The 27,881-nt window shown below is 37.7% G+C and overlaps 1 protein-coding gene across 2 annotated transcripts in view; it reads left to right on the forward strand.

The window, feature by feature from the left end:
- The first annotated feature begins 4,890 nt into the window (after nt 1-4,890).
- The window catches only part of SIN3B (SIN3 transcription regulator family member B), a 31,872-nt gene continuing 8,881 nt past the window's right edge, over nt 4,891-27,881 (forward strand). The window contains exons 1-14 of one of the 2 annotated variants that reach the window (XM_072404656.1): nt 4,891-4,998; nt 11,772-11,993; nt 12,932-13,038; nt 14,276-14,429; nt 14,511-14,759; nt 19,218-19,361; nt 19,598-19,717; nt 19,800-19,889; nt 20,974-21,092; nt 22,337-22,547; nt 22,890-23,006; nt 24,962-25,200; nt 26,240-26,423; nt 27,229-27,826. In XM_072404656.1, coding sequence (XP_072260757.1) covers nt 11,913-11,993; nt 12,932-13,038; nt 14,276-14,429; nt 14,511-14,759; nt 19,218-19,361; nt 19,598-19,717; nt 19,800-19,889; nt 20,974-21,092; nt 22,337-22,547; nt 22,890-23,006; nt 24,962-25,200; nt 26,240-26,423; nt 27,229-27,826 — 2,413 coding nt within the window. In that variant the 5' untranslated portion in view covers nt 4,891-4,998; nt 11,772-11,912. Of the gene's footprint in view, nt 4,999-11,771; nt 11,994-12,931; nt 13,039-14,275; nt 14,430-14,510; nt 14,760-16,572; nt 16,594-19,217; nt 19,362-19,597; nt 19,718-19,799; nt 19,890-20,973; nt 21,093-22,336; nt 22,548-22,889; nt 23,007-24,961; nt 25,201-26,239; nt 26,424-27,228; nt 27,827-27,881 lie in introns of those variants that run through there. The other variant, XM_072404657.1, reaches the window with a different exon arrangement.

Raw genomic sequence — 27,881 nt, forward strand, 5'->3', positions numbered from 1 at the left:
TGACTTTTATATAAATGTGTAATATGCCAAATATGTGATTGCAATACAACAAAGCACTTTAACACACCATTTTTAAATGACTATATTTGTGTTGGTATTTCCTTATGAATCTTCTATCTATCTATCTATCTATCTATCTATCTATCTATCTATCTATCTATCTATCTATCTATCTATCTATCTATCAATAAATATATGATATACAGGAATACTATGTGTGCCAAACCCAGGCTTCATGCATGCTAAAGGTTTCTAAAAGCTGGTGCATATGACTGTTTCTAAACTATTAAGAGGAGAAAAAAACAATTTATTTAAGACCACAATCAGCCCCCAGTTCATGATTTCTGCCTGTTTTTGCCTTATTCTCCAGTTCATGATCAGGTTTTTCTCTGAGTTAGCTGTAAAAAAAAATAAAAAAACTAAATTTTTAGAATGAGATTATATTTTGTCTATTTCCAGCCGCTTTCCTCCTCATAACCTGTTGGGGCATAACAGCCATAACTTTCTTCTTATCAGGTCACTCCAATATGTGTGGGAAGGAGGGCAGAAGATGTTACAAACTGGACAGTTTGCAAAAAATCCACCTTTACATCCACAATACATTTACTCATTATTCCATGTTTTCCATTGCATTTAACTTGCTTAAAAAGATTAACTCTTAGGTGGCTATTTAGTGGAATAATCAGAAAGCTTCACTATTCCTGCTACCGGGTAGTTATTCCAGGGGTCTGACACACACCTACAAAATTAGAGCTCTCCAGCTAGGGAGCAGGACTTTGCAGACTACAAAGATATCAATCTGATTTAACCCCCATAGCGGTAATCCCGAGTGTGACTCGGGGTGGATTTTCCATGCAATAAGTAGTAACCCCAGAGTGTGACCCGGAGTCACATTTGGGGTAGCTAAAAAGATCGTCATCTCCCTCCGATCTCCAGCCGGCGAATGAAGAGACGATCTCGGGGTTTCCCAGTGACGTCGGTGCATGCGTCGATGCGGGAGGAGTGGCGGGAAATTCAAATAATTTTGTATTGGATTCAATACAAAATTGCTGTATTGCATCCAATACAAAGAAATCTTCATATAATGTATATATATAAAATATATGCTACTGTACAGTTATGTTACATGTATAACTATTTTTTATATTAATTTTAACAGATTTTTGTGTTTTTTTTATTTAAAGTTTATTATTAAATTGATTAAATATTGGACATATTTCGGTGAGTTATAAATATAGACCTACAATGTAAAATAAATTTCTATGCAAAAAAAGTAACGCTTTTTGTGTGGAAAAACGGACAGGATTAGGGGGTGTGCTAGACTCCTAAAAAAAAAAAAGACTGTTGCTTCTTCAGCTGGTCTTCATTCTGTTGTTTACCAAATTCTGGGAAATTGAATTTATGACCCAAGCTTTAATCTTGCAGTACATCTTTTACAGTCTCACTGCTTCTGCTTAGCATTGTCTTGCTTTGTGACAGATGAATGTATCCCAATGTTGTTTTGCGTATATACCCTCCTGTTTCAACTTTCCCTCTGTATTGCACTCTTGCCATATGTTACTGGTTTTAACCTGTTGAGCTGGCTGTTGATCACTAACTCTAGGTCATCTAATAACTCACTATGACAAAATTTCTGGCTTTTCTAACTGAGTCTCCCATCTTATTTCTATCTCTGATCGGAAGCAATAGTCATAGTAGTGGCATGCTGTGTGACATACTATTATCTCACATGTCACACACTGCTCTCTATCTGCTCTTGCAGTACTGAAAGTGATTACAAATTTTATAAGTAAGCCACAGGAATTAACTGGAAACATGCAGCAAGAAAAGAGAGAAAACTGGATAAGGTATTGTACTGTGCAGGAAGTCCCAGGAAAGACAGTTGTCTCACACGTCTTGAACAACCTTGTATTACATAGCATGCTCAGAAAACATAGCCAACTTGCAAGCCAGTCCTTCTAGAAAGCCTATTGAGTTACAGGTTTTGATTTTTTTTAAATATAGGGGCAAAAAATACCTTAAAAATTATGAACAGACAATTACTCAAATTGTGGTAAAGGATAATTAAAAAAGCTATAAAAGTCTACGAAGGCCTGCATATCTTTGGGTTCTGTGGAAGGAGAACCAGCTATAAAAGCAAACAATGGTTTGAGGCCTAGAATTATTCCATCCCTATCCCCCTTCTAAAAAACTAAATTTGCAATTTGAACAGCAAACTGTTCCCCATCAAGCATTTTTTTTGCAAAAACATAACTGTTTCTGAAGCTTCTGGAATACTGGAAGCCATTAAAACCTTGAATTAGAGTCCAGAACATTCAATAAGATTCAGGTAACTGTACAAGTTATAGTGATCTAAAGTAACCAGAAAGAAGGCGGAGAAGAAAAGGAAAATTCCATGTGGCTAAGAATCCAAAAAGCTGATACATGTGAACTAGAACTCCTCAAAAGAGAAATCTTTTAGGTTAAAGAAGCTTTATAGTCCAAATGTTAGAAGCGGACAGTGAGTGCCTAAGTACACATTCCACGTTATGGAAAACATATTTTCAAAAACATTGATATACCTGTAAGAGGTAAAAAACCATCAGTAGGTCCAGTACTTTCAGAAAAGATGTGGTTTTTCATTTTTGGCAATCTTGAACTATTCTAAGCATCCTAAATACAGCAACAAAAGGATTCAAGGGGATCTAAACCCTAGCTTAAAGTGGAGCTATCTCTGAGAGATGATGTAGGCTGTCCTTGCTGAACTCATTACAGAGAATGCCAATTACTTGGATGTAAAGCTGAGTCAGCAGTGTCAGTCACACACCTGAAATAGGCATGCAGGTAATAGTGTGGCAAGTTGTGTGACAAATATCTGAATACCTGAGCTGTATAATAATTCTGGGTCAGAGATTCACAAAGCAATAAAGGCAGAGGATCAGAACACTACCCAGGTATTTTTTAATCTACTTTAAAAACATATACTGCTAGGGTACATATATATCCAGACTACGCAATCCCTTATAGCGTCCATATTTATACATTTGAAATCATGAACATTTATATACATTTTAGTTAAAAGTTTAAACAAATGGAACTGGAAATTTCACTTCATACAAAGTTCACCTATTTATTCATCAAAGGCTCCATAGAAGTACCTGGGGGGGGGGGATAGATATTATACTCCCTTTACTCCAACTTTTTGGAAATATTGGTTAGCCCAATTATCCTTATGCTGTGAGCACAGCACAGGACCTGGCTACTCAATATTCTGAGGTCTGACAGAAAGAAGGATGATGTTGCTGCAGGAATAAACTAGGGAAAGGTTAGTATTTTAGTTAACTCATACTCTCGTGTTTTTTATATTATAAATTCTCACCCATCATTTTAGGTATGGAAGCACCTTGGAAAGTCTGAGCTTATCTCTGAAGCAAAAGGTCTGCTAGAAGGCTTATTTAAGTTTCTTCCTTATGGTAATGCACGGTGACTCCTTTTTTAAACAAGTGTGCTTGTAGCCCATTTATTTCTAACAGGCTGCCTTAACATGTTGCAAGTTATCATTGGCATTCCTGCGCATTTAAACCCTATAGACATAAATAGTAGATATAGAAATAAAAGGTTTGTAAAATAACTTTTGTAATGTTCTCCCAATTAGTCTGTGTTGATTCAGATTAAAGTGCTGTAAACTAGGGACTTCCACTGTATTAGCATTGCTTCTAGCATTCTCCCTTTAGTATGGAGGTGATGACAGCGTATGGTGTTCTCTAATGCTTATTCTGTCCTAGGAGGACAAATTCCTCAGGATACAGTACAGGTAGTCCTAGGTTACGTACAAGATAAGGACTGTAGGTTTGTTCTTAAGTTGAATTTGTATGTATGTTGGAAGAGGTACATTTTTTTAATAAATGCAGTTAGGACAGATGTTTGTCTCAACATATAATTAGGCAGCGTGGTGTCAGTTACTGTATAAAATCCTCACTGTGAGTATAGCACCGATCCTGTACATATAGATAACGACACGATCGTTCAAAGATATTGTACACACGTGTATATATACACACAGTATATATGAATATATATATATATATATATATATATATATATATATACACACACTCACACAATAAAGCCTGTATCGATCAAATGTTCGTTCATGCTCAGAACATGCACGATCACTGAACGACCGTACACACGACAGATGGTCAACGATCGTCGTCCAATCCAATCCGCCGGTCCGGTCGTTCATTTCCAACGACTATCCTCGTTCGTCGGCCTCATTGGTTACTTTTTTTACAAACGATTTTTGGCCAATCGGTCGTTCGTCCGTCGTTCATTTCCAACAATAAAAATTGGACGTGTGTACGCAGCTTTAGTCTTGGTTATTAGTTACAAGAGGCTGCAGAAAGAGCTCACCCCCTAAGATCACCCCCAAACTCAGCTGTGTTTAGAAAAGATTTCTTCTGCAAGTCATACAAACCGCCCCTCCCCCTTCTAGACTCTGTTCTGCAGGAAAGCCTGTTCGTATCTAGGAGGCGTCCTTAACCCGGGGACTACCTGTACCTGAGTAAGTGTGGTCACTGCAAACCCTATCCTATGTATGACAAAATAGTTCCATGAACTATGACTGCCTGCCTCATCTTACATAGCACAGGCTGGGTTTCATGTTGTATGGAGGTTTCTATCACAGCTCTATTCTAGTCAGGTCTTTGGGGCCCCCCAAGCAGCCAGCTCCCTGACCTCCAGCACACCAGCCTATTCTACATGACAAAATGGTTCTTTACTCACTCCCCGGCCTTATCTCGCACAGGGCAAGCTGGGTGCCCCCTCAGCCCTCTGCCTCACACTACAGCAGCCTATTCTCTGCCAGCTACTGCACGCGCCATGGATTTATGTGCGCCATGACGTCACGCTGCGTGCACTGACGGCGGCGGATTTCCCGTCGTACCTTGTTGTGTCAATTTGGGAGACTACGGTCGCTTTCTGGTGTCACCAGTGAGAACGGAGATGACAGCGGCTCCGGTAATGAAGGCGGAGGGGGGGAGGTAGAGGAAATACAATAATGGGGTTAGAGAAGCAGCGGCACAGAGTAGTGACGGGGGGAGGGGGATGGAGAACCACAAAGCAGCGGAGACCGGGAGCTGCAGAAGAGTGCGGTGATATGACAATAGGGTGCAGGGACACAGAGGGGACATACAGGGTGAATAATGTGACAAGGGAGGGCTGTATTGGGAAGTGAGATTACAATCCGTGCACACAGGAGAAGGCTCGGAGAGCTGGCTGGAGAATGGGAGACATGCAGGGAAGGAATGGGATGGATACACACAGCTGGCCTAGTCAGAGAACTGGGATGTGCTGTGAGAAGTCATGCAGACTATACACTATGGGGTCTGTACCGGGGGCACTGCTCACCTGCATTGTGTGCGGGCCAGGACTGGGCACTAGACATGCAGACAATCCTGTGTTAGTATGGGGGACATGCTGGGAGTAACCCAAACCCAATCAAAGCACATCCTGTAGGTAGGAAAAAAGACATTGGGGTCTGTATATAAAGCGGTGAATCTGACTTTCACACAAACATTCCCTGGTGGAGAATCACTTATTACACATAGATCTGGGATATTCTCCACTAGGGAATGTTTCAGTGAATATCAGATTCACTGCTTTATAAATAGAGACTTTAATGTATCTGCTGCCTGCTCATCCAGAGATATACAGCTGCTTCCACTAAAATAGAAGTTGTGTGTTGCTGGTTGGGCCCGTAAATCGTGTACTATATGTAGATGGAATATGAACCTGTAAAGGAAGAAGGTTATACCCCCCCATGACTTATGCATCGCTGGGAGTGACATCACCATCATTCTTGTCCATTATAAGGGTGTGTTACTAGGACCTGGAGTGGCGGTGATGTCACCTTCACCTAGGTAAGTATATATGTTACTTTTTAGGTATGTTTTTCATCTACAAATAGTAGGAAATTGTTTTGTTCTTTTGTTTTTGTTTTTTTTTGGAGGGGGGGGGGGGGGGGCACTGCAAGTGGACTTTTCAGTTTTGTGAAAGTTCCCCTTTGAAATTGTCTGATGGATTTCCAGTGTTTTATTTTACCTGCAATTCAATATTCTTTAAAACAAACTAAACATTAAAATCAAAATATTGTTAGCAGGCAAGTTCTTTATTGCAGAAGGGTATGGTTATGTCTCTTCTGCAATAAAATAAATTCACCTGTCTGTTTGCAACTATTTAACTCATTTCTCCTTGCTCTTTCACAAGCACCACAACCGGTGCTCCCCTGGGTTTGTGATCTTTTGCCATGTTGGTTGGCCATGTTTGGAATAACATAACTTCTGCACATGCACGCAATGGTTCCTGGCAGCCAGGTGTGTCAGGATTGTATACACTGCTTAGTGTACATTATAAAGAAGATTGCAAACAGGCAGGTAAGTTTGCCATTCACTGGTGATAGATTATTGAAGTAGAGAGGTGGGGGGTTATAAATATGTATGGACAGTATTTATTGACAGAGGACCTTATGCTTCTGACAGAGTCTTTTTAAACCTGGATTTTTGCGAAGACCTTGTTTTTTTCTTGCATTGTCCTCATAGGGTAAATTTCAAGCTTGTTTACACTAGTGAGCAGTGGTCTATGCAGAAATGTGTGTGTATACTGCTGTGCTTTGCACTTTACATTTGTGTGTGATGGGCTGCTGAACTTAATGCATTGCTAGGCAAGTTTAAGTGCTTGTCCATTTAGTAAACACACAGCACTGCTATAGTGGGAACAAGCTCCTAACATCCTGTCATGGTGACCACTAAGGTAGTAAGGGTAATCTCACAATTTTGAATGACGGAGAATTAAAGGGATTCTTACTATACCCAGATCTAATTAAATAAATATTTCCCTTTGTTATCTTGTTTGGAAGATTTTAATCACTTACTGTAAGGGAAAATCGCAAAGGGAACACAAACCTGATAAAGGTTTTTAGCCACTCTAGAATAAAATAACTAATTGGCTGGAGTTCTACTTTAAAGCAAGTCAAGTCATAGTCATAGTGTCATAGTTGTAGTATCCGTGGCACAGGATGTAATGGGAATGCTTTTCAAATGTAGCACATACTACGACAGAAAAAGTATCATGTATTATTTGGTAGCATCCTTAAAGAGGAACTCTACTAAAAATGTTATTTCAGAAGAGACAGGGGAAACATACCTATCTGTTTACAATCTACTTTTCTAAGGTACAGCACATGTGCAGCTCAATGTACAATCTTGGCATGCCTGGCTGTCAGATATAAATGCGCTCCTGTGCACTTACATTACTCTAGCCTGGCCAATCAAGATGACCACGATCCAGAACCCAGAGGAGGGACACGTAAAGAGACCAGTGCCCACAAAGGAGCGAGAAGAGGTGAGTGTACCTAAAAAATTGCAAACAGGCAGGTACGTTTACTTCATTGCAAAGGGGACACTCATAATTTATGATTAAACATTACTTCTTTCTAGTTCAGAATTTCAGTTACCTATATTGCCCCTCTAACTTTAGCCCCATCATTGCTATTCAGTGAGTTTTAACTGCTTTAGGAAGGAGCAAAGTGATCATACTTGCTAACAGCAAAATATGTTTGAACTGTATCTGTACATGGAACTTAAAAGACTGGAAAGCTGCTGGAAGATTTGTAAATACGTTCTGTAAATTTTGATTTTTTTAGTTGCACTTATGAGCCAAAGCCTGTGTGAACTAAACATAGGCGCAGGCACCATAAGGCATCTAATATTACTTTAATAGCACCTTGTGGAATTTTTCCTTGACATGTGGCATCAAGGGCTACCTTGTCCAATGAGAGCCCCCTTCGAGTAGTCTTTTGGGCAAGTGGCAATAGGGTTAATGGGACATACCACTTGTCGCCTAAGCCCCAAATTAATTGATAATAAAGTGTATCCAAGCACAAAAACAAAAATTCTGGTGGCTACCTTAGTTCTGTATTTCAGATTTTATTCTTCCTTCTTTCTAACCTAGTAATCCTTCAAATAATACAAGATTCAGACATCGTTACATAATATGTTTGTATTCTTCAGTGTAAATAGTTTTTAAGCTCTTAGCAATGAAAACAAAATCAATTACACCTGCAAATATGGCTTTTTAAGCTATATAATAATTTCTTTTCTTATTGTGTTTTTTCTTAAAGCTAAACTCCAGCTATCTTTAACACTTAACCTTGTAGTAGCGCACCTTAAAAATGCTTTTTTTTTTTTAAAGGGAATAGTAAGTAATGTAAAGTTCTAAACATATTTTTCCCCCCAGCTAGCTGGAACTTTTCTCTGTTTCTCAACAGTTCAAGTAGGGGTGGCTTTGGCCTTTTATATAGAATATTGGGCATTTGGTCTTTCATTGTATGTGATATAATCTTAAAGCTATGACTGTTTGAGTGACCAAGATGCACCTAGGTACCTAAAGAGACCAGCACATAATTTTATTTTTCATTGCACCCAAAAAAACATTGGTTGTAGTTCTTCAGTCACCCCTCATGTTTTACAAACAGGGACTGTAGAGCCCAAAGCCAAATATAAGTTCACTGTTATCCTGTACCTTACTGCTAATCCCAACCAACAGTGAGACAAGTCTTTGTGTATGCACTTTTTTGGCAATACTTTAGATTTGCTAGTAGTTTACCATCTGTAAATTGCATTCAGATTTGCTTTTGGTATTACCTTAGTTTGCAGTTCAAACCAGCTATATGCTTGTTTAATTGTTTCCATCTTGCCAGGCAAATTTATGCCTTGAGAGAATGAATTGGCGCAGACCTACATTGGCTGGAAATCCAGGACTGCAGAGGTTATAAAACATTTCCTTCAGAGCTGTACTGTGTTGAAATATTGCCACTAGCTAAGTATTGCTTTCAATAAAATGGATCACTTAAGCTATAGCACAAGTTTTTTTATTACATAAAGAAGCAATAGCATATATTGCTTCTACCTTAGGAAAGATTCCACTTTAAGGCACCAGCTTTTCCTATCAGTTTAAAAAGGGGTGTTTGTACAATTTTCATACAAGTGGATTTGGTATTTACAATTATTGCATTATCCTCCAATTGTGTGTGTTGTAGAATTATTACTAATGCTACTTGTGCACCTTACACTGGTGCAGGTGTGTTTCATCTGGTTTATTTATCAGTAATTGCTCATATTGACTGATCACTAGCGCCTCTTGCTACTTAAGCCTGAGTGTCGTTAAAGATTAAACCTTTTTTCGAGGGATGCCTTTAATTTGGATAAGTAGGATGATTGAATTTTGTGTTGATTACCACAGTGAAAGGAGGATACAGTACAATTTCTGTCAGTCATAAAAGATTATGACTGGCTACAGACTGAAAATGTTACGTAATGTTTCATATCATGAAACCACAATATGGCTGTGGGAATTAGAGGCACTTATACTGCTGTTTACAGGTAGGACTGTTTCTATAGGTTTCTGCGGTGCACGAAGCAAGCCATTTGTTTCAGCCTTATGGAAACTTTTTAAAATCATTGCATGTCAGACTAAAACCAAAAATCACAAAACCATACTAGGAGTTCACAGCAAGCTACAGGACTACACGGGCTATTTATCAATGGGTAAACAGAGTATTAGCAAAAAAAAAAAAAGTAATTTCTTCTACACAAAATATGTTCACCCTATGTTTCAAATTAGGGATACGCTGAAAAAAATCCATATTTAGCAAGTGGCAACGATCACTTTATTATTAGCATATAACATTCACCATTTTGTAAATGGAAAATGTCATAGGCTACATGAAGATCAGAGGCATTTGTTTCCAATCTCTTATAATGCCTATGCTGTTTATCAACTCTTTTGATACGTAATGGTACGTTTATCCATATGTGTCAATAAGTGGCTGGAAATGTAGGTCTTGGAAAAGTTGCAGCTGGAGTTTCTCCTGCCAATTTAAGCTAATTACGGTACTTTTAGGCACTAGAAAATTCATGAAAGTGAAAACCCACTGCTCCCATCCTGCATGTCCTTTAGTTTTGGAAACATAGAGGTATTATTAGATCTATATAAGCATGACCTAGTCTTCCCCCTTTCACAGTTCGTTCAATCATGGAAGCTCAACATCACATAACCTCCAATGTGTCAGCCCGCTGTTTGCATCAGGGCTCTGACCTCCTGAGAGGGTATTAAGTCAGGTGCTGTGATGTTTTAAGGAAACTATGTACAGCATCCTACCACCCCCTCCCAACAGCTATGATCTTTCTTTATTGCATAGAGAAATGAGTCTCTGTATTAATGCACATCACTGGGTCAAAAATGAAGTATGTAGTGAACAATTAACATCACAAATGTTAGTTTATGTATGCAATATTATGTAATGCATATTATGTTTAAGCTAGCCAAAAAGTGCTTGGGAGTCTAAATTTCCTGCTTAAGACTGTTTCTTGACTGAAACTTCCTTCACACTTCTGTAGAATCTTGAGAAGTAAGAAAAAGGGAGCCAGAGTTCCGTTCTCTCTCAAATCACCCTTTTCAAATGCAAAATGTGGTATTCTTCATTTTCTCTCACTTTTACAGTAAAAGATTAATGTATTATTTAGTAACAGTAACAAGGTTTTAAAGTAAAATGTCGGTCAAACTTTGCCTAGTATGCTTGCATTAGAAATGTGGTTTGTCTACTGGTTTGGGTAGGTGCTCCTTGTACCTAGCCGTGTCAGTCTCCTTGTCTTTTTCAAAGAAAATGAGACCTGGAAGCCAGATACGGAGAAGCATTTCTGCATTAGACACAAACTGATATTAAAGATTAGTAAGGGGCATTTCTCAATGTTATACGTTTATCATTGCAGATGGATAATTGCTATTCTACCTTCCAGTTCTATTTTTTCCGAGTTTTTTTGAGATTAGGCATGCAGGTAGAACAGAGAAAGCCATGTAAACAAGCTTTTAACCTCAACAACCGGGGCTTCCTACACATAGACCAAATAAAAAAAAAACCCTGAATGTTTGCAAGTGAAGGGAGGTAAATGACAATTCCATCTGTCCTAAAATCCTGGATTAAATTGTTTTGTAGTATGCATGGAGAAATTTCTAAATGATACTTTAAAAGGTATCTAAAAAAGCTAAACATACAACTAAATATAAATTATTTGTAATGCAATCTTTTCCAGTTACTGAAGTGTGAAAAGAGAATGCTGTAGTCTGTGTTTTCAACATTCTCCTCTAAATCCACAAATCATTCTCATGCATTATTCACTTTGCCACATACTACTCAAATCCAAGCACAGTAATAACGATGGGGAATCCTTAGGTTTTTAGTTATGTTTAGTTTTAATTGATTTGTTGTGAGGAAAGTATTAGCTTAGAGAGACTGAGGACTAGTAAGGTTTCCATACATTAATCCATTTGATTGATTTTCAATTCCACCTACTTGTTAGATTTAAAATGTCAGCAGTATAAAAAGGGTTGTATTCCATACTATTCACAATAGACATTTTTATATACTTTAATTTGTACAGTCTCACAAAAGAAAGGGAGGACATAAATAAAACCTTAAATACTTTAAAAAGGATTGTTATGGTTTAGAAGGGCAGTATTTTTAATATGAAGCTAAGTTCAAAAGTGGGAGAATATGATCTCAGCCTTTCAGGTAGAAAGTTTGTTATTATCCGTAATAAGTATTATTATTCTGAAAGTGTTGTTGATGCTTGATACACAGACTTCCATCTGAGGTACATTTTCTGCCATACATCCTCTTTGTTTCCATATTCATTCATATATTTTAATCTATTTACTTTTTCTATATGTTTTAGTGCTGAATCCACCCAACTGCTGAAAAATCTTCAGCAAAACTTAAGCTGTGCAACCATGCCATTTTGTATCTGATCTCAAGAGGTCTCCTTTGCTTGAAGAAGCCATTTACCCGGTGACAGGTATCCATATCAGAACCAAAAATGGCAAATACCAGTGGTGGTAGCAGCTGTAAGCCAAGCTCAAACACCTGGTGCAAATCTCAAGAAAAACTCCCTGTACATGTAAGTACATTTCTTTAGTGTTCATTAGGGTTGCAATTATTTTCCTTGTCTTCCTTCTACTTTTGTGCTACACTACTTGATGTCTTCTTTTTAGAAGTTTCCACTTCCCGCTGCTGCTCCTATATCTGCTTTAAACATATTTTCAGAATAAACTGAATTTAATTGAACTATAACTTACATAAAGAGTCTAATTTATTACAGCGAATTGAAATAAAAAATAGTTATACTGACCTGATTTACTGTAGTGGGGAGCTAGGTATTATACAGATCCGTTAAAGGTTATTATTATTGTTAAACTATCAATTGCCAATGTGGTATGCAGCTCTGTACAAAAAAAGGGGTTGCAAATGACAGACAAATACAAACAAAATGACACAAGTGGAGAACAGGACCTGGCCCATAAGTTCTCACAATACTCAGGATACAGCTTATCCACATAATTGGATGATTAGTGGAAAACCAGATTGATTTTACTTAGCCCAGAACTAAATAAATTCTTGATTTTTATTGTGTTTACATTCTCTGAAATTTCATAAGAATTGGCCATTATGCCCTTTTTAGCGACATTCATCCACCTATACTTAACAAAGCCGCTTTGTTTTTATGTGGCAAGGCTGAGAAATACTTGGTGAACCTGGGTATAGAGGAGCATATGACCTTCTCAGTAAAGCACTGAGGACCTCTATCACTGAAGACTATCTATCAGAGGTGCAACTAAATACTGTTGACTTGAATCCTCAGTGCTGATTGGATCATTAATCTGGAGTGGGGGTGGCAGTATGAAATGAGGAAAAGACAGCCAAATATATTATTAAGCACAGTATGTACCTGCTTTAGGTATTCTAACATTTTGACATTTTATAAAACAAAACAAAAACATTTTTATACAACAATACCATTTTTACTTACACAATATATCTTGCAAATCTTGTTCTTAGGTAGAGGATGCCTTATCCTACCTAGATCAGGTAAAAATTCGTTTTGGCAGTGATCCAGCTACATACAATGGATTTCTGGAGATCATGAAGGAGTTTAAGTCTCAAAGGTAAGGAGGGTACCCAGGGTATTAACAGTACCATTTACAAAATATCACTTGGTAACTACTGAAGAGTTTTTGTGAAGTGATTGCTATTCACAAATTAATTTTTGTGACTCTATAGGAAAACACATAACCTGTCCAAATAAGCTGAAAAAGACCAACATTACAGAGAGAAAACAAAAAGCAAGGGGTTGGAGAATGCACACATTAGGTGTAATATTGTATTCCAGATTATATTTGAATGAATTTGCTGAAGGCAACATATTCCAGGAACAGGAAGAGTACCTGCACAATTCTCAGAACAGATCAAAGTTATGAATAATTGTATTTGCCACTTTTGTAACGCTTAGTGCTTAGCCTGTGCATAGAAATAGTGTTTGAGACATGAGTGGATTTCTAGGCGTCCAGCAATTGCTGATAAAAGAGCACTTTTTGAACTGTAGGACTGCAGAGATGAGAGCTTCCTTTTTCTCATGTATTTTGTATATCGTTTTTAGGCTACAATCACATCAGAGAACACACAAAAAACAGATGGATTCCTTTTTTTAAAGTTTTGGATAGGGAATGGTCAAAACTGGTTTAACTGCTTTTTTTCTGTCTTCATAAAGATTCCTAATCTAAAAAGTCTATTAAATGTAAGGTAGCACTGAACTATTAAGGGGTCATTCATTTTGACATATATAGGTTACCCTGTAGTTAGAAATTGTCTTTATAGACACGAACATGTTATTGGGCTGTTGCCTCTTTGGATACAGTAGGGGAGACAAATAGTGGTAGGTGAATGTTTGAAGGAAAGCAAACAGCAATTAGTGCCAACTGTATGGAGGAAGTTGCAGGAGGACACTATTATCTTGGTTGTATTCCACCTCAAATTTTGGGACACATACTTTACAACGCTTGTGTTCTACTAATGCGCTCTAATTCTAAGCCCCAAAGTAGGTAGAAAGATCCCTGTTACCTCAAATTGCACTGGCTGTTATCCATTCCCCATCCAGTAAACATATTTTAACTATGACCCCAAGCCTTCATACAGTTTTAGGCACTCCCTTCTGTTTATTCAAATACAGTGCTACATATTTAGATGTCACTGAGAGCCCCGTTAGCATCGTTATCACGTTAGCATCTATTGTGTTGGTATGATCATTTTTATCCTACTTTCCTTTCTCTGCGTGCTAGTGAAATGGGAAAAACTAGTAAAACAAACTTAAAAATACATACAATAGAAATTTTTTTTTTTTTTCAGCATTGACACTCCAGGGGTAATCCGCCGTGTTTCCCAGCTGTTCCATGACCACCCAGATTTAATGCTGGGTTTTAATGCTTTTTTACCACTTGGATATAAAATAGAGCTTCCAAAAAATGGTAAAGTGGTGGTACAGACATCGCTGGCCAGTCCGGTAGGTCTGCATGAAATTTTTCTTGCTTTTTGTATGTATTCATGTGGGACATAATTGAGAGAAATAATTGTTTCTTTCTAGGTTCCTTCTGATGCAGCCACAAGCATTTTGCCAAATACTCGAGTAGTAGTTCCTCCTGTACCAGAAAATTCACACAATGAGGTGGTAGAAGAGCCACGGCTGCAAGATAAAGAGAAGGTCCAGGCTCCTCCAGAGTCTGATTCGCTAGAGTTTCACAATGCTATTAGTTATGTCAATAAAATAAAGACCCGATTTCTTGATCGGCCTGAGATCTACAGATCTTTCTTGGAAATCCTTCATACTTACCAGGTATTTGTCTTTGTCTTAGTTGCTTGTATAGGCATTATGTTGTCATATGCTTCACTTAAACATCTCCTCATTGGAGATATTGTCTTGAATGATTTGGTTAGTGATGGGACCAACGACCATGTCAGCAGCTTGCCAGCCTGAGTTTAAACATTTTAAAGCAGGCAGCAACCAGCAATACCAAATTCTGACTGCCTCTCCTATTTATTCTCTATGCAGGACTGCTGGTGAAACGCTACACGTATTATCTCACCCACAGGCACAGTTTAGGGGTGCGAAGGACGTGGTAACCACCACAACCTCAGTGGCAGTCTGACCTACCCCCTAAAGCAGGGCTAAGCAACATTAGAGAGGTGGAAATCCCTTCCCTCTACATTGATATGATTGAAGATCCACCATAATTAGTAGTGTTTATTGTCAGATTTAAAACCCGGCACATGTTTTTGTTCTTGCATGAAAATGAACATATGTCTGTTTGCGCTCATCCATTTCCTATGGGTTCTTAGCAAATATCTATACATTATCAAAACATACATGACATTTTTTTTCCTTTTCTATTTTTTTTCATTTTGCTACAGGACATTTACTATTTTCCTATAGATCTCTCTGGTTTTTGGTAACTCAGAGATCTTCCTCCTAGATAAGGATTATTGCCATCTAGCTTCCCCTACCATTAATGAGATTCCCTCTCTCATTACCTCAGATATGGCGGGTGTATTATTACCTAGACCTTGTTTGATTGGGATAGTCCCAAAGTCCCACCCTACCTCTTCCTTGAACACTGAGCATCCAAATGAAGCTGATGCAGATTTAGTGCATATGGCCATCTAAAAGCACTGTAAGGCCAGGGCTGAATTTCTGCTAATCCTATTTTGCAGACAGTATTGATTTGGAGATGCATTCTTGCAGGCACAAGCTTTCCTAGCTGAAATACTGGGTGGCATGGTGCCCACCTGGGTACCAGATGCATGATCAAAGGCAAGTTTATTTAGGAGCAATTGTACTCTTCATAGAGCTTTGTTTCTGAGAGGAGAAGATTGGATTTGTTAACCAGTGAGTCCTTCATTAAGTTTAGTTTGCATATGTATACTTGAACTTGACCCCTTCAAGTTGGTGTGGAGTTACTCTTGGCTAGCTGTGACTCTCTCCTATGCTTCTCCCCACACCTATTGTATTCGTATTGTGGAGTAGTATTAGTAAGCTGTCTCAGCCCTAAGGAAGCCTGTAGCAGCATGCCTGCACTATACTGGACTAGAATGGCTTAGAGCAGTTTGTCCTGCAGTGTATAACCAGGTTCTTAACAGATTTAAGGCCCACTTTAGCACAACCCTTATCGTGGGAATGGTAGGCAATGTGAGAGAAAAGCAGTAGCTACAGGCAACCTCCATGTAAAAAGATGGAAAAGGATCACAGTTTCAGTCTCTGGGTATTAAGATGCAGATTGCACTGTCTGTATTTCCTATTTCTTGATTATATACTTTGGTATCTTGAGCTGACACCTTTGTTTTCAGAAGACATATATTCCTATATGTATGAAAGTACTGTAGGGTACAGGGGAATTGTTTTTTTTTATTTTTGTTTTTATCACCCACAGTCTTTTTTCACACTTTTCTCTATCTAAGGTTTGTTTTTTTCCCATAGTTCCTTGAGCTCGCCTGATTTTATTTTACTTCTCAGGTGAGCTTTCCTAATTGATGTCTACCAGGGTGTGTCTTATTCACAGATGCAAACCAATAGATAATCTTTAGCCTTGGCTGCACAGTTTTATTTTCTTAACTGGCTCTGTAAGCCTTCTCCTTTCCAATGTGGTTTCATTGTTAAGGCTGGGGATTCTAAGGTGCTGTAAGCTATGACTGTATTTCAATTATGTACTGACTGTGATAACTGCTGTTTTTAGACAGTTATGGGAGGCTTTATTCAAGTTTTTTTTATACCTCAGCAGTTGTATGATACTGCATGATTAGATTAATATGCTTTTTGCTGCATGTGGGAAATCATATATCTTTTTTAAACGCATACATGAAATGTATTTTGTTGGGGCACAGACGTTTTGTGTGATTTTTTTTTTTTTTTTTTTTTTTTTAACCTGCCTGTCTCTGCTATAAGTTGCTGTTTTTTTTAAAGGCTGTTAGGAGTTTTTTTTGGGCATCTATACAGCGCTAGCTGCATGCATGTTACCTTTGGTTGTTTTACTATGATTATGTATCCTTATGGTGTTTACAAATACTACTTCAGGTTATATATTGTACACTCTTCTTCTGATTGTCTGTGTTATATTAATAACTAATCTTGCATATGGTTATTGCCTTCACCTGTGTGTTGTCTACGACATGTTTAGGTAATATTGCTGCCTGTTTTTTTTTTTTAATGGTGTACAAATATTAAAAAAGTAACACATGTATTCCTGCATATGGTAGTTCCCTTTGTGTTTTGTTTTCCACTGCATGCTTAACTAATGTTCGTATAATGATGCTGCAGCTTTTACCTTTTCAGTACATCATTTAGGTTTTTAGAGGGTCTGTCTTTTTCTTTGCCATGTGGATAACTAGGCTTTATTAGTTTGTTTTGCAGACCATGAGATTTACTTTCACTATGGTACTGTGCCTCATTTTAGTGGTACCTTCAAGGTATAGAACAGTCATGTTTGTAGTAGTTGTATGGAAAGTAGCACTCATTAGTTTGCCATTTTATGGTCTTGGTATATGGTATTATCATTCCATGGTGCCATTTTTTTATACTACAGTTACCAGTTCATTAGTTTCTTGTAAAATCATTGGGGAATACATCTGCTTTCCTCAGGGATTTGATTCCAAATACTCTGTAGTTCAGCACTCATCAAATAGAATATTGCCCTACCTTGGTTTTGAACCAAGGGTCCTAATGGGCTGACAGTTTCCCTTTTAATAGGTTCAAGGATACCCATCTGTTCGAATATATCATTACAGCCGGAGGTATCTGTATACTACCTTTGCCACATCTTTCCATAGAGCCCAGGAGGTTGGCTTACCAACCTTTTACAACAATCCCATTATTCTTATACCTTATTCAGATACCTGTCTTTAGATACCTCATCAGGTATTTGGACTTAGCCAGGGAGTCTGAGCCATTTTCTGGTGCTGTTTGGTGACCCAAAGAAGATTGCAAATTTTAGGGTACGATAGCCAGATGGATTAGACAAATTTCCATGATCTGCAAAGAAGATGGTTGGGTGACCTCTGCCACTTTCTATTAAAGCACATTAGACCAGGACTTTATGAACACCCATGACAGAGTAGGAAATGCAGTCTGATCGCTATTAAAAACACCTCCCATTCTTTGTCCAAAGTAGACTACACCAGTGCACAAAGGAATAAAATACATACCATAAACTTCTAATAGCGTGGGAAGTAGGCCTGCCATTCGGGAGGATTCCCAGAATTACTGTTTTTGATTAAATACATAGTTTAATATTTAAATGAAGCATGTTCATGTACAAGCATAAATGTGAATAGGGATTATAGACGCCAACTGCAGCTGCCGAGAGTCCATCCTAATTTTTAAATTTTCTCCCTTCACAAACCAATCACTGAGCTAGCTTTCACCTGACATGAGAGCAGATATCAGCCACTGACACCTGTGTGATGCAGCTCAGACATTTAAATTTGAAATACTCCTCTATATTGGAGAAAAATTCCTCCAAAGGCGTTTGGTCTGCGGTGCCTGGATGGTCTAAATATACTGCATTTCATGTTTTCTAACCTTTTGTTGCTTAATATCCTTGCTGAGCATATAGCAGTGGTCAAAGAGAAAACCAGATAGTTCATAAAGCAGAATGGAGCAAGTAAGCTCTATTGTGACTTGAAAGTGCTAAGAGGGGACCAAGATTTGGACTGTCACAATTTGGGGCTAAAAGCAGGAAGCACAACCTGCACGTGCCGAGAGCAAATCTTTACTGCCCACGTGTTATCATACCATTAAAAAAAATAATGCATTTATTTATTTTTTTGACATTTTAAATCTAAGGTAGAATTGTAAACCTTAAAAAACCATGGATACATTAGTAGAAAAATCTCCAGCCCCCCCCCAGATTTCATTTATATAGCGTGTCTATATTTTGTTTCTTCGCAGCTAATTTATTTTGCTCTTTTATTGCGCCTGCATTTTAATTATATGAAACATGGTATATGTGTATATGGAAAATGGTAAAAGGTCTGTTAGCCATACAGAAGAAAAGAACAGAATGTGTTAAAGTACAATTAATTGATATATATTTTGTACACTTTGTGTATTGTTTCATCCCCACTAAAGAAATAAGAATAGAGCGAAGTGAAATCTGACTTTTTAGACTAAATTGCAATAATGTACATGTTCAATAAGAAATGTATTTGTGTAGTAATATGCAATAATATCTATGTTAGTTATATATGAAGCCACTGATTTCATTCCAAAAACTTTTAACTGAAAATGATTCTGTTCTGTTAGAAGGATCAGCTGAATCCAAAAGGACGCCCTTTTCGTGGTATGTCAGAGGAAGAGGTGTTCACAGAAGTAGCTAGCCTATTTCGTGGACAGGAAGATTTACTTTCTGAATTTGGCCAGTTCCTTCCTGAGGCTAAGAGATCATTGGTATGAAAATAAACTTTTTTCTATCTTAAATGAAAAAAGGGTGTCTGGCATTAATTTGTTGTAATTGTTTATTGCAGGCTCAAATATTTTCTGCCTAAAATATTATAGCTGCATTTTGTACCTGACTCAAAACCTTTTTATATTTGATTAAAGTTTGATTTGATTGAGTCATTTTGCATTGTTCAGGAGTATTTCAGATTGCAGATGATTTAAATGTCATAAATATATTTATACAGTTCACTGGAAACGGTACATGTGATCTCAGTGCCAGAAAGCTTGAGTACCAGAGAAACCTAGAACAAAGCCGAAAAAGATCCAGATCTCTTTTGTTACGCCCCATGTCTTGTCCATCCAAGGTAAAGTAACCTGAATTGACCATAAAAAGCATGTTGTGGTATTGTGACATTATTTTTTGCAGCCTTTGCTTTTGTTATGTAGAAAAAGATGAAGATGAGAAAGTCCAAAGACCAGTCAGTGGCTAGTGTTGGCAAATATGGGACACTGCAGGAATTTTCCTTCTTTAACAAGGTAATTTTCTTTGTTCACAAAAATACAAGAATCGCTGTCCCCCATGAGCCAGCATTGTCTTTTTGGCAGCTGGCGTGATTTCCCCAATTCCCCCCATGCCTTCTAGCTGCTAGAAAAACAATTGTTACTGTAGATCCACCCCCCTCCCCAAACTAGACATTTTGATTTCCCTATACTAGTAATATTCTGTAAGGATTTGTTACAGGCAAGTGCAAAAGATGACAATTGGGTCACTAAATTCTTCTAAAAATGATATACCTTTTATTAGGCAGAAGACTAGTCCTGCAGAATAGCAGCAAATCCTGCATCGCTTTCGCTACACCACCTAGTATATCCTTAACCTCCCTTATTTGTTTCCTGGTTACATTGCACACTTCCCAACAGGTATATGGATATGCTGGATTACAGCCGCGTATCCTTATGAGTGATTGTTTCAGCCCATCACTGCCCGGCCGCAATCTACTACTTTGATTGAAATCCCAACTAATCTAGTATTTGCCCTTTTTATTAATTAATGTTTACATTTCAGACCCAAGAAGACCCCCCCCCCATTTGTGTTAATCTTCAGTACAAGTATACTTTCTCACTTTTGGGAATGTACACTTGTACTTTGAGATTTAGTTGTATAGGTTTCTATTATATACACCACACCACTCGTTCTGTTGCTTTGTTAACATTTTATTTCTGTTCCTTAATGACTTCTGGTCACTCTCTTCCCCTCCTCTAGGCTTTAGAATAGTAACTCTAACCTCAACTTTTTTACCTTTGTATCTGGTGTGCTAGATCCTCTTCTTGCACTCCTTGTGTAGTACATAAAAGCAATAAAGACACCCAGTAACAGATGTTCTAAACTCTTGTCATGCAGAGTTGGGCTGTGTTTTGGTACGTTTATCTACCAAGAAGTCTTGTAACCAGTGGTTTTTACCTACTCTGACAAAACCTACTCTCACAAAGTTGGAGGATTTAAAAAAAAAAAAACAAAAAACTTACTGTGTATTTGAGTTCTTAGTTATTAATTGTTGTAAGTAACTTGCTTCTTAGTTGGCTATTGTATGATCATTTTATTATTGCATTCCATTTTAAGGTTCGTCGAGTGCTAAAAAGCCAGGAGGTCTATGAGAATTTTTTGCGATGCATTGCACTTTTTAACCAGGAGCTGGTATCTGGTTCGGAGCTACTGCAGTTGGTTACACCTTTCTTGGGGTATGTTAAATAAAGAATCCCAGAAACTTTGTTTGTTAAAGGGATTTTTTTTTAATAGAAATTTAATTACCAGGAGAATAGGAAATGCATAGCCGTAAACTTTGTTTATTTCATGCCCATAGTGGAGATATCTCTCCATGGTAGGTGAAATAGCAGGATATGATAGCTTTCACATATAGGGCTGTATTTATAAATATTCCTCCGTCAATTTGTCTGAAATTCCCTGACTACTGTTGCAATCTTGCCACACTTCTTGTTTCAGTGCCTAATAAAAAAATGACTCGTTCTGCTATCTGGTCAATAGTCAAAAAGTGTGCACCTGCCACAGTAGGAAATGCTATAAGTGTAAGCTAATACAATGGTACCTTGGTATAAGTCCTTAATCGGTTCCAGATCCGTGGACTTATACCAAACAAATTTTTCCCATAAGAAATAAAAGGAAACTGATTAATCCTTTCCCATGAACAAAAAATCCTATTGTTATTGGCATATTATACATTGATGGGGTTGTATAGAATAATTTAAAAACTGCTTAATACATAAATACAAAAGCAATTAGATGAAATGAATAAAAAATTTAACCTCACTTTACCTTGCTGAGAATAGTCAAGTGCCTACTAGGATGGTGTTGAGAAGGGAGGAGATGTTATGTAATTCACAGAGAGTTATAGCGGGTTGTTCACTGAATGGTAGCAACTGGCGTACTGACACTCGTGGGCAGTCATGGCTTTGTCTCGAGAGAGGTAAAAAAGGGTAGCGCGCGGTGTTAGGACTCATTTTGACCAATACAAGTTCTGGCACAAGGGTTGTATACCAAACAAGATTTTTCATGTCCAAGCAGGACTTATACCAAGTTGGACTTATTCCAAAGCGGACTTATACCGAGTGTACAGTGGTACACTGTATTATGAGGGAATTTAGAGCAAATTAACGGGAATCTTTTATCAATAGGGCCCATATATTAAGAAACATATAAGTGTTGTAATTCTTCTAATGGTGCGTGGTAATATTCCACAGAAACTGCCTTTAGTGATACCATCAAAATGACATATTATGTTATAAATAAATGATTACCTTTTAGCTTTTTTAATGTGGCTTATGTCACTGAGACAGAGGGGCAGTATTGGCATCACCAATTCTAAGCAATTAAATTGTAATAAGTAAGCCTCAATGAGACAGAAGTATGATACTATGTTTCTAAGCCTGATGTGCTCCGTTTAACTATCTGCTTTTTTTCTTAACAGGAAGTTCCCTGAACTCTTTGCTCAGTTTAAGTCTTTCTTGGGCGTTAAAGAGCTTTCTTTTGCCCCACCAGTAACAAGTGACCGTTCTAATGAAGGGATAGGGCGAGAAATTGATTACGCCTCTTGTAAACGTATTGGCTCCAGCTACAGAGCACTGCCTAAGACTTATCAGCAGCCAAAATGCAGTGGAAGGACTGCTGTCTGCAAAGAGGTAGGTGTATCCAAAATACTGGGAACAGTAAGGTAAAAAAAAATACTTGCCCTACATTTCTGGTTGTGGAAAGAAGCTGCTGCGCATTGATGGAGCAATTTTCACGCAATTTGGGATTTCTGTTTTTTTCAGCCTGGAAGAAGGCTTGCAGCATTATATAATATTAATAGTATTGTTCTTACTATTCCAACTACAATGTGAATCTGGAGATAGCTAGCTATTTTTTTTCCCCCTCCCATACAATAGTCACAGGTGAGTCTACACGCTTCTATATTTTCCTTTGCTTTCTCCTGCATAATACTGTCATAAATCAGCACATGTTTTTCCCTTTATTTGTTACAGGTGTTAAATGATACTTGGGTTTCCTTTCCTGCCTGGTCAGAAGACTCTACTTTTGTCAGTTCTAAGAAGACCCCATATGAAGAGCAGCTTCACCGCTGTGAGGATGAAAGGTTCGAGGTGGGCAGTGCTTGTGTTTCTGCATTCTCCATTCAGAAATGTTTTCATTTTCATTTCTTAACATTTTCTTTACTGGTGTATAACTATACTGTCAAATACTTTAGTTAAGCAGCAGAGCAATGGATTTAATAATTTAGCAAAATAATTAGTACTATAAGTAAGACTTATTTATTTTGCACTAGTAAAGCTTTTTTTTTTAATTAACTGATACCGGTATTTCTGATATTTCTTTTTATTTATTACTATAAATATGTAAAGTGCAAATTTTATTCTGCTGTTTGTAATTTATATCCTTACTTCAAAATATTTTAGTACTAAACATGGCAAAGTTTTTCTATTGCAATGTTGTGCGATTTCACAAATGTGTAAAAAGCTATGATGTGCAATCAGAGGAAGGAGTTTATTGGGGGTAATTGATAGCAAAATAACTATAAATGGTAAAATTGGGCAGACTTATTTCAAAGAGAAAAAGCTTAAATGTGTTTCTTATTTTTATGACATTTCTTCAGCAGCTCAATACTTTTCTATATAGCTGCAACTACATACTATGCATCAATATATTTAAAATGTTTACAAACCATTGATACACACTGATACAAATGTTTCAGCTGTTTACTAGTAAGATAATAGAAGTCTTAAGCTGCGTACACACTTGCAATTTTTGTCGTTGGAAAGGATCTTTCACGATCCTTTCCAACGACAAGGGACTGCACGATGCATGAACTGTGCTGTACATACAGCACCGTTCTTGCTCTATGGAGAGGGGAGGGGGAGAGCGACGGAGCGGCACCCTGCTGCGCGCTCTCCCCCTTCCCTTTCATTAGGATCGGTTGTCGTCCATCGTCCGTGGATCCGGCAGGACGGTCGTTCGGACGATGGACGACACCGACTGTACACACGGCAGATTTTCGCCCGATATTTGGCCGATGCCGATTATCGGGCAATAAAAATCTGCCGTGTGTACGTAGCTTAAGAAGTCTTTGTATGTATGTATTTTAATCCTAATTCATAGTATTACATTTTGTTTAAACTAACACTTTTTCCATCCTTTAAAGGTGCATTAATGATAATAAATGTGATGAATTTCTCTGCTACTAAGATAGCCAGTTGCGAACCACATAAATGTTGCGTGGTGCTTTATATTGTAGATGTGTACTTGGTCTAGATCTCCCTTTGGATCCCTTCCTATTATACATTAACAGCATCGCTCTACCAAAAGGTCAAGGTGACCCAGTGTTTAAATATAACCATATACACTGTGTTTTTATAAAGTTGTCAGCAAAAGCTTAAACTAAAAATGCAGTTTACTTAAAAGTTGGCATTTACACAGACCTCATTGCCTTATATCTCCCACGTGACAATGCTCAGTAATCTTATTTTTTTTTTTTTTTTTTTTTTCCAAAATCGTAATGTGGACTACTTTTACAATAAGGTTCACAGTAAGGGTTTCCTGATAAACAATATTGCAAAAGATTTAATATTTTTTTACACAAAAATCCTTTACATCGAGTTACCGATTATGATGATGTACTTCAAAGTAGCCTTCCTGCTCAAGTTAATGCTGAGATACAAATATCCATCAGGATCCAAAGTGAACCACACTCCTTAATTGTGATAGGGAGATTTCCAGAATTGTATATCAGGATTCACTTCTGCATATATTTTGGATATCTTTTGATCCAAATCAAAAACCAAACCTTTTAGTTCTGTAGAAGTAAATTGCAAATCGTGCTCTAATCAGTGTTTTATAGAGCTTTAGAAAGTGATAGTAGCTAGAAAGTCATGATCAACAATCAAATGTTTTACTACTTTATACCTTGTGTCTACTTGCTGCTTAACTTTTTAAACATCACAGTCTCTGACACTTTGTTTAAAAATAACACAAAGTAGACAAAAATTTCTCTTTAGGGTAAGCTACCACAGTCTACATTTTCATTAATTTTTTTCCACTTCAGCTTGATGTTGTATTAGAAACCAATCTGGCAACAATTCGTGTTCTGGAGAGTGTTCAAAAGAAGCTTTCACGCATGTCCGCAGAAGATCAGGAAAAGTTTCGCCTAGACGATTGCTTGGGTGGAACATCTGAAGTCATCCAACGGCGAGCCATCTATCGCATATATGGAGACAAAGCTCCGGATATTATAGAGAGTCTCAAGAAAAATCCTGTCACTGCAGTACCTGTTGTGTTAAAGAGGCAAGTGAGACTAAGAAAAAGATAATTTTCATTACTGAATTTTTTTTTGTAAATCACAAATTAACCAACAACATAAGAGTAAATACCTAATGATAATGTGTATTGCCTTTTAGAGTGTGAAAATCTTCAACAGGAGAGAGATCAAAGCGATGAACACGTAATTGCTAGTGTGAATCATGGAGTAGTTTATCTTGAGTACTCTTAGATATACATCTGTTTTATTAGGTACTCCTGCTCATTAACCCAGAAAGCCAAAAAGTGAATAATAGAATAAAAAGAAAACGAGATGGCATAGAATGATAGAGACAGAAGTGGTAGTTACAGTATGGTCCTTCCCAGCACATGCTAGAAAAGTCCGCTTTGCCGGGCTTCCCTGGCAACCAAAGCTGATGCAGAGCATGCACAGCTCCGCTTTATGGACAGAAACCCAGAGCGATCAAGCAGGACATGTTATTGCAGAAAGGACATCGCCTGTTTTTCAATAATGACCTGCCTGATTAGGCATTATATGCTATAGTCTGAGTTGTGTATAAATTTTAGGCCCCTTGGTAATTATCACTTACTGTCACAGTGTACCTTGATAGTACCTTTACATGCTGATATTGGTATAAAATGAGTATTCCTAGTTTAGTGAGCACTGAATATGTGTACGTTTTCTAAATGTAAACCTAAACTCGACTACCTAAAATCAGTGCACATACCATTGGTTGAAATATTACCTTATATGGCTTAGACAGCTTGTCCTGTCACTATTAAACCTTTGTAATTGGTGATTGTTTTTGTTTTTTTTTTCTTTTCCATGTAGTTACATACTGGTTGACGTTTTTGAAAAACACCTGCAGAGCACATATGCTTCTGTGTTGTTTTTTGGGGGTTTTTGTGTGTTAGTGCCTATAAAGATCTTTTTAGAGGTGTAAAAACATTTACTTTTTGTTAAATGAAAGCGTTAATATTTGATTTAGAGTCAAATGCTGCAGGCTGCGTTTTCTATGCAGCTCAAAAAATGCAATGCCTAAATGTATTTCATTGTCTGCTGCAGATTGAAAGCAAAAGAAGAAGAATGGAGAGAAGCTCAGCAAGGATTTAACAAGACTTGGCGAGAACAGTATGAAAGAGCATACCTAAAATCTCTAGATCACCAGGCTGTTAACTTTAAACAGAATGACACCAAGGCTTTGCGCTCAAAGAGTCTGCTAAATGAAATTGAGAGCGTCTATGATGAGGTAGGTGCTATAGTCTGAATAGGTGTGTGTGTGTGTATATGAAAACATTTTGGGAAGATTAAAAAAAAGCTTATCATCTTCTTAAAATGTAACACCAATGGTGTCAACAATGTTTCGGCATAAAAAAAAAAAAAAAAAAAAAAAACCGGTATGAATGTGCGTTTTTTTTTTTTTTTAATGGATGCTGAAGTTTATACTGCAGTCCATTGAACAGCGCATATGTATATGGGTATATATGGTCACTAATATCTTGTAATAAGGTGTATGGAGCATTTGGTAAACATGTTGAAAAAAATAAGAATCGACTACTGAACTGTGCAGATTTGTTAAAGTGGAACCAAATTGCCAAGTTTATAGTACCTAAAACTTCCTGTTTAGGATAGACTATGCTAAATGACCACAATTGAATTGGGGTTTGCCTCAGCATTGTTGACCCCCTATCAAATTTGACATAATGGTCCTGATTTATTGAAGCTCTCCAAGGCTGTAGAGGATACACATCCAACAAACCTGAAATGGATTTCTTCAAAGTTATTTGCTATTCACTAGCAAATGTCTGGACTAGATCCATTCCAAGTTTGCTGGATCACCCAGCTTCACTGATGAAAGTTTATCCTCTCCAGCCTTGGAGAGCTTTAATAAATCAGGCTTAATGGCACAGCATTCTGAATGCTTCCACCAACACAAAAGGGTCTTATGAGGAAGGTTTGACAGCTTTGTTTTATCACTTTATTTTTAAGGTCAAACTAGAAAACTGGATATATTTATATATAAAAGCTTAATATGATTTTGTCTCCTTTTACAGCACCAGGAACAGCACCCTGATGGAAGGCCTAATGCATCCAGTGGGCCACATCTTATTTATACCTATGAAGACTGGCAGATTCTGGAGGATGCTGCATCTCTAATTAGTTATTATGTTAAAAGGCAACCTGCAATTCAGAAGGAAGATAAAGACACTATCCGACAAATCTTGCACCAGTTTATCCCTGAATTGTTTTTCTCCTCCTCCTCTTCTACTTTACAGTCCTTGCTTGGCTCTAACAGTGAGGATACTCCTGCAGAGACAATCCCGGACCCTTCTGTAACGGAGCTTCCTGAACGCCGCAGAAAAGCAGCAAATCCTGGAGTACCTCAGGAACCCACTACCCCGACGCGCTCTCCCCTCGAACCACCACCCAAGATAACAGAAGAAATGTACAGCTTATTCTTTGCTAATAATAACTGGTATTTCTTTCTTCGGCTTCACCACACACTGTGTTCTCGCCTTCTGAGGATCTATCGCCAGGCACAGATCCAGTTGCATGAGTATAGGACTGAAAAGGAGCGTGAAAAATTGCTGTGTGAAGGTAGAAAAGAGAAGTCTAATGGACCTGCTATGGAGCTCCGACTTAAGCAACCCAGTAAGTATTACATTTATTATCATTGTTTACATAATGAGGTGATAATTTCTGTGTT

Source organism: Pyxicephalus adspersus, chromosome 3 (assembly GCF_032062135.1).
Source record: "Pyxicephalus adspersus chromosome 3, UCB_Pads_2.0, whole genome shotgun sequence".
Taxonomy (NCBI): domain Eukaryota; kingdom Metazoa; phylum Chordata; class Amphibia; order Anura; family Pyxicephalidae; genus Pyxicephalus; species Pyxicephalus adspersus.